Source organism: Pygocentrus nattereri, chromosome 11, assembly GCF_015220715.1.
Source record: "Pygocentrus nattereri isolate fPygNat1 chromosome 11, fPygNat1.pri, whole genome shotgun sequence".
In the NCBI taxonomy this organism is placed as follows: domain Eukaryota; kingdom Metazoa; phylum Chordata; class Actinopteri; order Characiformes; family Serrasalmidae; genus Pygocentrus; species Pygocentrus nattereri.
Genome location: NC_051221.1, coordinates 11,009,889 through 11,025,396, shown reverse-complemented (window position 1 = coordinate 11,025,396; position 15,508 = coordinate 11,009,889). Strand labels below are relative to the sequence as shown.

Sequence of the window (15,508 nt, the reverse complement as noted above, 5' to 3'; positions counted from 1 at the left end):
CCTTTCCTATCTTCACTGTCTTTCTCTCATTCCTTTGCTGTAGCCCTGTCTGATGTTTTTCTTTGCCCTTTGTGTCTCTTTCACTGTTTCTTCTTTGGCACGCTCTTTGCATCTTTCACTTGTCTTCAACCTTCATTAAGGATTCATTCTCTCTCTCTCTCTCTCTCTCTCTCTCTCTCTCTCTCTCTCTCTCTCTCTCTCTCTCTCTCTCTCTCTCTCTCTCTCTCTCTCCTTCTCCAGTCCTGTTCAGGCTGCTTTAGTGAGCCGCTGTGCATCGTAAGCTGAGTGTATTTTGTCATTACTGTCCACTCTAGCTCTTCCACATTCTGCCAAACTGCCGCTGTAAACCTCCCTTTGTGCCACACACATTCAGACAGAGATCAAAGACTTCCCGCGAATGACTGAAGAATGTTTGAATTATCAGTTCTTATGGTCTCTGATAGAAGTCTTGCTAGATTGCATCAAATCAAAATAAACATGACGTGTGAACAGCACGGCTTGCGCAGCCAGGGATAAAAGCTGAGTGCACGTGAGGAAATGAAAAGCTGTGCCTGCAGTCTCTTCAGAAAAAAACAGCTTGAGAAATGGGAATTATTCACAATAACGACACGTCTTTTTACTTTGTACTTCTAAATAGGAGTATGTTTTCATAAGCCAAACAAATATGGCTTTAGAAACGAACATAATTGGGAGAAAAAAACAATTTTTTTCACAAATTAATAACATAAACAGCTTGGAGAACTCTACATTAAGAAGCAGTTAGCTTTTTTCCATATTTGTGGTTTAACTTTGACTAATTCTTTGTCCCAATTCCCCAAGGTTGTGAGGGTTCATCTGGGGAACTTGCAATTTCATACATTTCCAGTGGAATTCATGTCAGGAGATTAGCTTGACCATGCAAGCACCTTCTTTTTCAGAAAGCAGCTTTGTATTATTTTGGCTGTATGTTTATGATTGTGGTTTTATTGAAATGTCCATCTTTGCCCCAGATAGTTTTTTGCCTGGTGAAATCCAATCCTCCTGTAATATGTCCTTATACATCATTCCACTCATGTTTCCTTTGATGGACAAGCACCATTGAGAGATAAGCAGCCCCATATCCTAATGATCCCACCACCCTGCTTTACTGTGATTATGGGGTTCATCAGATCTTTCTCCAAACCTAAAAAGCTGAATTATTGTTAGGCCAGGGTGTACAGTCTTATCTGCAAACTGCCAGTATGGCTGCAGGTTTAATGTCAGATGTCAGAGTTTAAACTAGTGCTGTCGTGTTTTACCCAATGTGGGAAAGTCAGTGTACACCACTGATAATGTGCACCACCGTTAGCCTGGCACTAACTTAATCCTAATCACTGTATCCAATAGAACGCTAGCAGAAATTAACATATTTATAACCATGTTTACAGTGCCATTCTGAATGCATTATAACATGTTATAAATGTTTTTATACGTAGATGCTTACAGATGTGACATTCATAGAAAGTGTTCTTCCTAATTTCTTCCTAAGAATGGCTGGTGAATGAGGCCCAATGTATTTAATAATAAACCCTTGTTTTTAAGTGTGAAGGGCTGGTTTAGCTGGAGCACAGCAGCGTTTAGATCTCCAGGTGTACAGAGGAGTGTGGAAACACCCCACAAACACACCAGCGCGCACTAGTGTGCATGTGTGAACCTGGCACGTAACTCGCCTCTCCTGAAAACCGAACAGGGACCGTCTCGCTGGGCTATTTATAGCCCGAGGTCTTTCCACTGTCTGCCTGCGCCGGAGATATCCATCTGCACTGTACCAGCCTGAATAAATCATAAGAGAAAAACTCTTTCAAACGATAGAAAGTAAAACCGCGCTGCCTCGCTCCGTTGCATATGCACACCTTGGCGCACTTATCAAACCAATTAGTCTGCTTGAAAATGAAAGGCGAAGAAGGCAAAATTATATTCAATAAAGAAAAGAGGAAGAAAGGGAGATGAGGGAAGAATAGCTGCGCTCGCTGACAAGTCCAGGAGGGAGCTGCTTCCTCGAAGGAAGAAAACTCATTTCCAAGTTGTCTATAAAAAGCTGTGTGCGAGGACAGCATTGGCGTTCTCGTTTTGATCAGTCTCGTGTCACTTTCCCTCAAGTGTCTGAAATTAGACACATTCGCAGTTCCGCCAGCCGCGAGAACAAAAAGATCTGGCTCGTTTGGATCGTGTTTACAAAAGGCTTGTGATTTAACTAACGGTGCCGTATCAAACACAGCCGATTAAAATAAATGAATAAATAAGTAAATAAATAACAAACAAATACAGATTTCAAGTGACAGTGCTTTTGCTGTGCCTTAATACTGAACAGCCTTTCTTTTGGCTTTTTTGACACGTGTGCATTCACAGTGTGATGGGTAACTTTCTGCCAAATTTTATACCCCAGGATAAGAAAGTGGAAGCAAACAGAATGACAGTTAAATTAAGGAACATATGGTTGCATGTCTGACCTAATTATTGGGCTCTACACTGTGTTCTACACATCTCTGCTGTGCCCTATGGATGCTGGTCTATTAGCCCCTCTGTCTCCTCATGGCGCGTCCAAACTCCTTGAGGTTTCACTGTTGTCCTAACCGTGTCATTACCCCTTAATGCCCCTTTTGGTGTGAACAACTCTGCCAATGTCTTACTCCTACCCCACACAGTCTGAATTATAGTGCTCATGGTGTTACTGTTAATCTTATGGTGCTCTCCTCATGGTGTTACCGTGAACCTCATATCCTCATGTTGTTGCCTTCAACTTCAATATGTTACTGCCTCTTCCACACTGTTAACAATAATTTTATGGCGGCCCCACTTGCCTCATGGTGTTACCTTTGATTTTCACTCTGTCTATAATAAGGCCCTTTTGACCTGGAGCACTGTGTCAATTGATAAGTCTCCATATTTAGAGCTTAAAATGGGTTTACTGTTCATTAACTGGGTTGTTCTAGCCTGAATGCTGCAAAATCTCCTGCCTGGTGGCTGAATGGTGAGCTGAGTGATCCTGTTGACTTTTTGATTTTTCTGAGGCAGCGGGACAGGTAGATTGTCCTGTAAGACTAGTTTGTTGCTTATGATGGCTTCTGCCATCCTTACCACACCTTACAGTTGCAGGTGGTTCAGCTGCTGTACCAGACTGTGATGCAGCCAGTGAGGATGCTTTCTGTGGTGCATCTGTATCATCAGTGATGGTATACGCCGAGAAACTTCACACAGGCACTTGCATTTAACATGATGCCCAAGTTTCATATCTAAATGTTCCACTATCTTCATAGCTACTTTCCAAAACCACTGCAGCAACTTCAGTGGCTGTAAACTCTCTGCATGCCATTTTATACATAACTCCAATGTAGACTGAATGAAGAATGAAGGGTTTCCGGTGTGATGTTGAGTCCTTAGTGATTTCCTGAGTGTCCATTGGTCAGTTTTACACAAAACGTAGACAGACAGACACACGAATTTACCAATTAAAGGCAAGAGGCAGATGACGGACACACAAATCCACCTGTTACCCACGTTGAGAGGCAAACGACATGTATCTCAGCTTGTCTTCATAGGCTCATTACTCCGGATGTGAGTCACATTCAATCTTGTGATAAGGAGCTGTTTGAACTGTATTTCGGTGATGTGTTACCTCAAAGATATAAAGGCACAGACAAACATCTCATTTGTTGTGGCGTTGGGTTTGTTGACCCCAGAGAGTTAACCTCAAGGTATTAGTGCTTCCCTCATGGTGGTACCATTTAACCCTCTGGGGCACTTTTACATATCTTCTTAGTATATGAATGTCTATTGGTCAGATTCACAAAAAAAAAATTCTCTTTTTTTGGTGTTACCAGTGTTACTGCTTCTTTATGATGTCATCAACTCCTTAATGGTGTTACCAAACACGGATGGTTTCATGATTACATTGTAATGTTACTGCCACCTCAAAGCATCGTCACTTATGGTGTTATCACCCCTGCCAATGTCTTACAATCTACATTAAACTGTTACAAGCCACTATTCCATTAACTTTACAGTGTTACTGATCAATGGTATGGTGTTACCGTTAATCTTAGAGTGCTACTGTTCCCCACTACTGTTACCAACCTTGTTGTAGTCTTACAGTATTACTGGTGACATAGTGACTGAAAAAATGGTAGTTTGAATTTACATGATTCAGTAATGTCAAGTGTTCGTACATGAATGAAACACAATTCTTTCCAAAAGACATACACTGAAGCCCAGCTTTGTGTTGATGTGATATATTCACTCTGCCCCCTCACAGAGTTACCAACCATGCAAATGTCATTTCCCATAGTGTTGCTATTAACCTTACAGCGCTACTACACCTCTCATGGTTTAACCACTTGTAGTCTTAATTTTTCTCTGATGTTATTACCTCTGCCTGGTAACCTTACCATGTTGCTCATAATGTTGCCACCCATCTTAAAATATACCATATGTTGCCACTAAACCCCCAGCATATTACTGTTACCCTATAGATTTTACCAAAGTCCTCAGATTGTTGACGCCTACTCATGATGTTATATATTGCCCTTGCAGTATTAGTGCCTTTTGATATCAGCTGGTGTTTATTGACTGTCTGTGTTTTCTCTTGCAGCTCAAGATTTCTCCCATGTTTTTCCCATATTTTTTTCCCTCCAAAAGCTCTGCCCCGATGCCAGTTTGAGCAAACATAGACATAAATCCTTTAAACAGTGCCGGCCACGTCAGCATAGCCCTGGGCTGACTAACAGAAAAGTGTGATCAATGCACACACACATCCAGAGTCTTAAGTTTACAGATTCCAAAAAAGTTGAGGCAGTGTGTGAAAAACGCTGTTTTAATGCTGATAAAAACAGAAAGAAACAGAACATTTATTCAATTCAAAACAGTACCAGAACATGACATTTGATGTTTTACCATTTTGTAATTATATAACTATATATGCCTGTAATGTGTTCCCAAATATTTGGCATGTTTCAGCTGTGTTACCTCTCCTTTCCTTTTAACAGTGACTGATCATTTGGGTACTGAAGACATCAATTGATACCATTTTGAAAGTGTCGTTTTTTGGCCATTCTTCTGTTATACATATTGTGATTTGAGCAACCATATGGGTCTTTCATTGCCATATGTATCACCTCATAATGTGCCACATGCTTTCAGTGGTAGACGAAATTGACCTGCAGTTCAGTCTAGCACTTGCACTCTCTACTTATACAGCCATGCTGTTGTAGCATGTGCAGAATGTGGTTTGGCATTGTCTTGCTAACAAAAGCAGGGACACCCCTGAAAAAGACGTCATTTAGAAGGCAGCACATGGACCCTTCAGCATTAATCATGCCTTCACAGATGTAGAAGTTACCCAGTAACACCGCCCCATACAGTGGCAGACACTGGCTTGTGAACCTTAACAATAGGGATGGTCATTTTTTGGCCCAGATAACACGGTATCCAGTATTTTCGTAAGCAATCAGAAAGGATGACTCCTATGACAGAGAATGACAGAGGTCATAATACTTGATTCTGCTGTGCGTCAGTCTATTTCAGAAGAGCTTCCACTCAGAAATCCACAGCAACAATTTTATGATTAGCGTATAGTTAAAAAAGTGAAGTTCATAAGGTAAATATAGAATATAGGTCATTCTCCATTTGGAACGAGCAACCATGTCACAAAGGCTGCAGGGCTTAAAAAGATGCTTAAAATATTAGCTCCAGAGGTCTTGGGATGGGGGCATGCTTACCACTGTGTTCTATCACCTCTTCTTTTAACAGCGCTCTGTAAGCCTTTGGGAACTGAGGAGACACTGCTGTAGTTTTGAAAGTGAGATATTTTCGTGTTCTTGCTTGATATAGGATTTCAGAGGCTCAACAGTTCGCGGTCTCCTTTGTCAAGTGTTTCAATGTGTGACAGGTCTGGACTGCAGGCAGGCCAGTTTAGTCCCTGACTCTTACTATTGAGCCATGCTGGTACAATACAGGCTGAATGTGGTTTGGCACTGTCTTGCTTAAATAACCAAGGCCTTCCCTGAAAAAGATATCATTTGAAAGGCAGCATATCTTACTCCAAAACGTGTATATATCGTACAGCATTAATGGTGCCTTCACAGATGTGCGTGTCACCCATGCCATGTGCATTAATGCACCCCTATATCCTCACAGATGCTGGCTTTTGAACTGCGCACTTGATAACAAGCCATCTAGGACCTCTAGGACACAGCATCCATGATTTTTAAAAAGAATTTGAAATTTTTCCACACCATCTCAGTCCATTTTAGAACCCAGAGAAGATGGCGGTGTTTTTGGATCATGTTTATATGTGGAATCTTCTTTGTGTTTTAGAGTTTGCATCTGATGATCTTTGTTCACAGACAGAGATTTTTGTAAGTGTTCCTGAGTTGAATGCAGTGATTTACACTGTGACACAATCATGTCTGTTTTTAATGCAAGAGATTTTTCCGGATTCTCTGGAACTTTTAATGGTATTTTGTACCGTAGATGATGAAATCCCCAAGGTCTTTGTTATTTTACTTTAAGAAACTTTATTCTTAAATAATGGTGAACCAATCCCTACCCTTACTTCCGAAGACTAAGCCTCTCAGTGATGCTACTTTTATGCCCAATCATGTTACTGATCTGTTGCCGGTTAACCTAATAAGTTGTGATATGTTCCACCAGGACTTATTTTTAGCATTACCAGTCTTTGCCAGTCTTGTTTTGAAACATGCTGGCATCAAATTCAAAATAGGCAAATATTACACAAGAAACAATACAATTTCTCACATTTTTCAACATTTGATATGTTTTCTTTGTAGCCTTTTCAGGTAAATATAGGGTTTCAGTGATTGCACATTGCGATCGGGTTACTTCAATCCAGGCCAACATCCAATTACAGGCCTATTGCTAACGTAACAGAGGAAAATGATGATGATGATGAGGTAGAAAAAGAAGACTATGAATATCATCTTGACCTCAAAGTTGTCTTCCATCTTCATATGGGCCTTTGATGGGCTTGTATGCATAGACACAGTTTACGCAGTTGAAAAGTCACTTTGCAACTGGATTAAAGATAAAAGATTTGATGTGAGTGGTGCCATTTGGCAGACGTGAGCCTCTAATCGGACATTAATGCTGCTTCTGTAATACGGCTGTGATGAGAGGGGTGGGTTTTTTTTTTCCTTCTCAGTGTTCTGGCGTTCTGTTGTTGCAAAATCTCGGAGTGGCTGATTTCACGCATGTGAATTGCGGGCAGATGGATTTAGAGCTGAAAGAGAGACAGTGAGAGGAGGAGGAGGAGGATGAGTGGGAGAGAGAGAGAGAGAGAGAGAGAGAGAGAGAGAACAGTTGTGATGGGTCAGAGTCTTTTGTGGAACATAAGGAGCATTTATCCTACATTAGCCCAAGAGCAGCTTAGCTTTGATGTCTGACTTGGCTTTAGGAGAGCAGAGATGAGAGGACATGAGGAGCTCTGGAATGGGCTGGGCTCTTTCTGTCTTTCTTTCTTGCTTTCTTCCGCTTTTTCTGTTTTACAGGCCTGCACAATATAAACCGATAATACTGTAATCGTTATACAGAATTTAGTGATATTAAATCCAGCTTTTCATCAGCTTTAATCTACTCTTGGCATGTTTTTTCAGTCTTCCAACAACAAGCCTGTGTGTTCCACTGTAATGGCACATCAACATGCACACCTCTTTTGCCAGCACAATGGTAGAATGACCCAAATGCTGGGCTTCCTCGAGGACCTAGAACCACAACACTCTGTGGGATTGTAAAGCCTATATTGGAATAGTGCACTTGCTCTTTTGGGCCTGATCACATGTATGGTTTTCGTAAAGCATGTGCTCAACACATTTTTTCCCCATAGGAAATGAATGGCAGAATGTTTAGAAAATTCACACTGACCCTCAAAGATATTACACATAGACTCAAATACATGCTAGCATATATGTACACACATACACATAAATTACCAACCACCTGGGATACCATAGTAACAAACTAGCTACACCTTACCAACCACCTGGGATAGCATAGCAATGACTAAAACACCTTAGCAACCACCTGGGATAACAGCAATGACCAAAACAGCACCTTACAGGTGGTTGGGATAACGTAGCAGTGGCCAAAACAACACCTTACCAACCACCTTGGATAACATAGCATTGGCCAAACAGCACCTTACCAACAACCTGGTATAACATAGCAATGGCCAAACAACACCTTACCAACCACCTGGTATAACATAGCAGTGGCCAAACAGCACCTTACCAACCACCTGGTATAACATAGCAATGGCCAAACAACACCTTACCAACCACCTGGTATAACATAGCAGTGGCCAAACAGCACCTTACCAACCACCTGGTATAACATAGCAATGGCCAATCAACACGTTACCAACCACCTGGTATAACATAGCAATGGCCAAACAGCACCTTACCAACCACCTGGTATAACATTGCAGTGGCCAAACAGCACCTTACCAACCACCTGGTATAACATAGCAATGGCCAAACAGCACCTTACCAACCACCAGGTATAACATAGCAATGGACAAAGAACACATTAACAACCACCTGGTATAACATAGCAATGGCCAAACAACATGTTACCAACCACCTGGTATAACATAGCAATGGCCAAAGAACACGTTAACAACCACCTGGTATAACATAGCAGTGGCCAAACACCTTACCAACCACCTGGTATAACATAGCAATGGCCAAACAGCACCTTACCAACCACCTGGTATAACATAGCAATGGCCAATCAACACGTTACCAACCACCTGGTATAACATAGCAATGGGCAAACAACATGTTACCAACCACCAGGTATAACATAGCAATGGACAAAGAACACATTAACAACCACCTGGTATAACATAGCAATGGCCAAACAACATGTTACCAACCACCTGGTATAACATAGCAATGGCCAAAGAACACGTTAACAACCACCTGGTATAACATAGCAATGGCCAAACAACATGTTACCAACCACCTGGTATAACATAGCAATGGCCAAAGAACACGTTAACAACCACCTGGTATAACATAGCAGTGGCCAAACACCTTACCAACCACCTGGTATAACATAGCAATGGCCAAACAGCACCTTACCAACCACCTGGTATAACATAGCAGTGGCCAAACAGCACCTTACCAACCACCTGCTATAACATAGCAATGGCCAAACAGCACCTTACCAACCACCTGGTATAACATAGCAATGGCCAAACAACATGTTACCAACCACCTGGTATAACATAGCAATGGCCAAAGAACACGTTAACAACCACCTGGTATAACATAGCAGTGGCCAAACAGCACCTTACCAACCACCTAGTATAACATAGCAATGGCCAAACAGCACCTTACCAACCACCTAGTATAACATAGCAATGGCCAAACAGCACCTTACCAACCACCTGGTATAACATAGCAGTGGCCAAACAGCACCTTACCAACCACCTGGTATAACATAGCAATGGCCAAACAGCACCTTACCAACCACCTGGTATAACATAGCAATGGCCAAACAGCACCTTACCAACCACCTGGTATAACATAGCGGTGGCCAAACAGCACCTTACCAACCACCTGGTATAACATAGCGGTGGCCAAACAGCACCTTACCAACCACCTGGTATAACATAGCAATGGCCAAACAGCACCTTACCAACCACCTGCTATAACATAGCAATGGCCAAACAGCACCTTACCAACCACCTGGTATAACATAGCAATGGCCAAACAACATGTTACCAACCACCTGGTATAACATAGCAATGGCCAAAGAACACGTTAACAACCACCTGGTATAACATAGCAGTGGCCAAACAGCACCTTACCAACCACCTAGTATAACATAGCAATGGCCAAACAGCACCTTACCAACCACCTGGTATAACATAGCAGTGGCCAAACAGCACCTTACCAACCACCTGGTATAACATAGCAATGGCCAAACAGCACCTTACCAACCACCTGGTATAACATAGCAATGGCCAAACAGCACCTTACCAACCACCTGGTATAACATAGCGGTGGCCAAACAGCACCTTACCAACCACCTGGTATAACATAGCGGTGGCCAAACAGCACCTTACCAACCACCTGGTATAACATAGCAATGGCCAAACAGCACCTTACCAACCACCTGGTATAACATAGCAATGGCCAAACAGCACCTTACCAACCACCTGGTATAACATAGCAATGGGCAAACAACACGTTAACAACCACCTGGTATAACATAGCAATGGCCAAACAGCACCTTACCAACCACCTGGTATAACATAGCATTGGGCAAACAACATGTTACCAACCACCTGGTATAACATAGCAATGGGCAAACACGTTACCAACCACCTGGTATAACATAGCAATGGCCAAACAACATGTTACCAACCACCTGGTATAACATAGCAATGGCCAAACAGCACCTTACCAACCACCTGGTATAACATAGCAATGGCCAAACAGCACCTTACCAACCACCTGGTATAACATAGCAATGGCCAAACAACACCTTACCAACCACCTGGTATAACATAGCAATGGCCAAACAGCACCTTACCAACCACCTGGTATAACATAGCAATGGGCAAACACGTTACCAACCACCTGGTATAACATAGCAATGGGCAAACAACACGTTACCAACCACCTGGTATAACATAGCAATGGCCAAACATGTTACCAACCACCTGGTATAACATAGCAGTGGCCAAACAACACCTTACCAACCACCTGGTATAACATAGCAATGGCCAAACAGCACCTTACCAACCACCTGGTATAACATAGCAGTGGGCAAACAACACGTTACCAACCACCTGGTATAACATAGCAATGGCCAAACAGCACCTTACCAACCACCTGGTATAACATAGCAGATCCCATACCAAAACCTAGTGTCTTAGGTTCCTGGGTACACATCCATACAACCTATGGCCCTTTAGAGGGAAAATGGAAGGAAGGAAGAATGTGCTACCTTCCAGTATCTCCTACAATTCTGGCAATGCTGTAACTTAACATGGTCATGCAAAAAAGCTTACTGGATTGAAATGACTGGTGCAACAAGAATGGCCTGGGTTCGATTCCCCGGCCGGGTGACCATGGTCCTCGATGTGTAGAGTTTGCATGTTCTCCCTGTGTTTCCACAGTCCAAAGGCATGCAGTCAGGCCAATACGAGATGCTAGATTAGCCCTACTGTGAATGTGTATGTCTGTGTGTCTTTGCCCTGTGATGGACTGGCGACCTGCCTTCCATCCTGTGAGCGCTGGGATAGGCTCCAGCACCCCCTGTAACCCAGAAGGATACGCAGCTTAGATAATGTGTGTGTAGTTATCACATTACTATTGCAATGTTATGGCATTAATTGCACCTTCTGTGAGTTAACACCATGCAAATTACCCTTCAAAATTTAACATCGGCTCATATCTAATAGCCGATATGTAGGGGGACGACCCTGTGCTGGTTCTCCTCTCTCTGCGCTTCTGCACTCCACACTGCTGTTTTCCTCTGCAAGTTGACTATTAATATAAGATAGGGTTCAGTGGAGGAGATTAACCTCGTTACTGAGAGTGCTTAGAGAGCCGCTGTGGTAGAAGAGTGTTATAAATGCATTGTTATTGCACATCTTTTGACCCCACGCTAGAGAGCTGAGTTCAAGCTGAATGTTCAGCCCACTTCAGGCCTCGTTCTTTCACCGCCATTTCCAGCTACTTTTCACCACTCAATTGCAGCATTTACACTCCACTTATGACCTTTGCAGCTATCACATAACAGATGATATGAAAAATTGAGGTCAGTCAGTTGGATTGTGCTTTGTTAGCAGTCATTCATATTGTCACTCACTTGGTTTCTGTATAGCTGTGATGTCTTGATACTCTGAGTCACCACAGTGTTGACTGTCGACTCAAATATCTAACACTTTATAATAACAGGCCCTTATAAATAACAGCGTAATCATTATCTAATAGGTTGTTAACAATAGGTAATCATTGCTGTATCTGAGTGTAATTAGTAACACAGTGTGTCTGTATGAATATGCTATGATTGTTCGTGTTTAAAAACTATATATTAGCCAATGTTTACACAGCAACAAGGTAGTCAATGTGTACTTAACCATTTAAAATGGGGCTAATTCACCATTTTTATGAATTGATGTTATGCGGCCAAGCCAATGCTTGATATTTCAAGATACAGTACTGTGTGAAAGTCTTAGACACCCAAGACACATTTTCAAAATCTATTTATCTGTGTAGTTTGTGTTTATTTGCTGAGAAATGTGTTAATATTTGAATAAATAAATATATAATCATATAAATAATAAATAGTGATTTTCTGGATGTTGGTGTGTTTGTTGAACCATTGACAAACCTCTCCTCGAGGAAGCCCAGTATTACAGTATATGTATTATCTTATCTTAAAAAGCAGCTCCTGGTTTGACCAATCAGTGCTTCAGTAAATTGAGCTCATGATGTAATTGATGATATTAACGAGTCTCTGTGGCGGCTGTGAAGGAAAAATATGGACCCAAGAAATTCTTGTTACTTTTTATTGTTTTTCTGTTTATTTGAATTATGAATGTGACTTTATTCTAATGAATATTGTGATAAACTCACTGCTGAGGGAAACTGTTTAACAATTTGTTTAGATGCCTAAAACTTTCACATGCCAAATCTATGGCATTTGGCTGACGCTCTTATCCAGAGTGACTTACAGTTTGATCACTTTTACACAGGTAAGCGAATGCAGTGTTAGGAGTCTTGCCCAAGGACTCTTATTGCTATAGTGTAGGGTGCTTACCCAGGTAGGAATTGAACCCCAGTCTACAGCGTAGAAGGCAGAGGTGTTACCCACTACACCACACCAGCTGTATTCCACTACTCTGTAAACAACTCTGTTAGTTTAAACTGCAGTTCCAGTGTTTAAAAAAAACCATGCAGGGTTCGGATGTTAGATCCTTACAAGACGGCTGCTTTCTTTTGGGAGGTGTCTGTCCCAAACCCTAACCCCTAAATTCACACTTCTGAAAATAATATTGACTTTTTTTTATTAGAGATCCATTCAGTCACAGTCACAGGGAAATTTGAGACTCACTGAATCATTTCCTAAAGAATCATAATCAAATCAAATTAGTTCAGTGATTTACACCCCTAATTATGGCTGGTTTCTTTGTGTCTCTGTAGGAATATGACGACGGATATGGAACGGCCTACGATGACCAAGGGTACGACTCATACGACAACAGTTACAATAACCAAGGACAGAAGTAAGCGTGTGTGTGTGTGTGTGGGGAGTGGAGGTAGAGTGTAGGTGTGTGGAGATGGTGCTGAAAATAGATGTCTTTTCTTTGCACTCCGGTCATCTGAATGTACTGTCTGAAGAAAGGGCAGGTCCGCAGGGAGAGATGGACTATCTCAGCAGCTATTTATTTATTTATCTATTTACTATCACAGAGGTCAGTCCGAAAGGAGAAGGTGCTTTCCTGCTGAAAGGCTGTGCTCCTTTCAACTCCGTACTTCCGCCTGGATTTCTTTTTTTTTTTGCTATTTAAAACTTAAGTATTACTGAAGAAACTTAAGTAATACTGACGAACTCATTGTTGGTCACAGAGTTGTGTTCTACTCTAGATTTTGATTCAGTTTCTTTTTATCGCCTCGTATTCTCCAGAGTATATTTTGGTTTGTACATCTAAATTGACACGACCAAATCAGCAAATTATTCAGTAACTGCATGAAATAAATGTCCATTTTTCTTTTATTTATTCATTTATTTTGTGTAAAAGCTCCCCTCAAATGAACAGAACATGTGTTTTATGATCTACACGTGTTGCTCTATGCTTACAATTTACTGCTGAAAGCCAAAAATCTCAGACGGCAGTAGATATGAGATAATCCATATGCATCATAAGGAAGGGGCAAGAAAAGAAGTGAAAAACTAGCCAGATTCTATGATCTACAATGAAACTGAAATGAGCTGCAGGAGTGATTAGTATTTTGGTGTGAAGAAATGATGGTGTGGCGGAATCCTGGGAGATGTAGTCCATGGACCCAACAGAGTTGACCAGTGAGAGAGATGCTACAATGTGTGTCGCCAACATGAAAGCGTGGCAGTAAAAACTAGAATTTCCCATTTTTGTACACAGTTGTTACTAAGGCCCAGTCCCATTTCTTATTTTTAGCCCTACCCCTTGCTTTCAAGTGTCATCTTACCCCTGTGAACTGAGTTAAAGGGGGTAGTGTTTGAAATCTTCCTCTACGAAATGGGACCCTCAAATAAAAAGAGCATTACTTCATCAACAGCTACTAGCACGGCTCTGTAGGCGACCCTGCCCGTCTGCAGTGACAGCAGAGGAGGGGAAAGTTCAGCTCCTCACTGCTGGGCTTCAGTTACATTTAGGGAAACATTCGCTTTCAAATACAGGGGCAATTATTTATTATCACCTGCCCCTAATTCTTAAGTGATATGAAGCTGAAGTCAGATATTCATCAGCTTCTTGTTTGAATTTTCCTGTTCCACCTTAGATGGACCCCTCAGGCTCCAAAATGTTACTGCTGCACCAGTTCAGGTGGAACGGGAAAGTTAGTTAGCTACTGAAACATCAGCGTAGTACTAGCGAGTTTTGTGCTTGTTATGAAGGACCATAATACATTGAAACAACATTAAACTAAAACGAGAATTCTCACTTTTGTGGGTTTCTTTGGTTGCTCGCGCAGCCATCTTACTGATTTTTCTTTTTTTCTCATATCACTGTTTGGAGTGTGTCTCTGAAAAACCTCTGTTTGGAGGGCCATGTAGCCTCAACACTTCGCCTCAACAAAACACAACAAAAATCGGGACACCCTACCCCCTAGGTGTGAACGCAATGAGAATGTAAGGCTAAGGGCTAAGTGGTAACAGCAAGGAGTGAAATGGGATTGGGCCTAAGTCTTTAGTCAACACTAAGTAGTTTCCTTTTACTAAATTGGGGGCAGTCGTGGGCTGGAGGTTAGGGATCCAGCCTTCTGACCGGAAGGTCGCCGGTTCGATCCCCAGAGCCGACAGCACATGACTGAGGTGTCCTTGAGCAAGACACCTAACCCCCAACTGCTCCCCGGGCGCTGCGAATTGGGCTGCCCAACGCTCCGGGCAAGTGTGCTCACTGCCCCCTAGTGTGTGTGTGCTCACTAGTGTGTATGTGGTGTTTCACTTCACAGATGGGTTAAATGCGGAGGTGAAATTTCCCCGTTGTGGGACTAATAAGGGTCTCTTAATCTTAATTAGGTTTTGCCCCTAATCCATAAGTCATGTCTTAACTAGTTATGTCTTAACAGCTAACTAATGTATAGGTTGCTTTACACAACGGACGATAACTTTGGAGGTGTTGAAAATACCCCTGCAGGTTTCTTTGAGAAACTACTATATAATTCAATACTGAAAAGTTGTATTCAGTTATTGAGACTTCTTTGTAGTTTACAGTTAAATATATGCCATGGCTGGAGTTTTACACTACACTGTATAT

The 15,508-nt window shown here is 41.9% G+C and overlaps 1 protein-coding gene across 4 annotated transcripts in view; it reads left to right on the top strand.

Annotated features, from left to right (window-relative positions):
• The window catches only part of khdrbs3 (KH domain containing, RNA binding, signal transduction associated 3), a 225,590-nt gene that overhangs the window by 168,964 nt on the left and 41,118 nt on the right, over positions 1–15,508 (top strand). For 3 of the 4 annotated variants that reach the window (XR_001858475.2, XR_005131014.1, XM_017711960.2), the window contains exon 7: positions 13,194–13,276. Coding sequence is in view for 1 of the 4 variants with exons in the window: in XM_017711960.2 (XP_017567449.1) it covers positions 13,194–13,276 (83 nt within the window). In the remaining 3 variants the exon portion in view is untranslated. The remainder of the gene's footprint in view (positions 1–13,193; positions 13,277–15,508) is intronic. The other variant, XR_005131015.1, reaches the window with a different exon arrangement.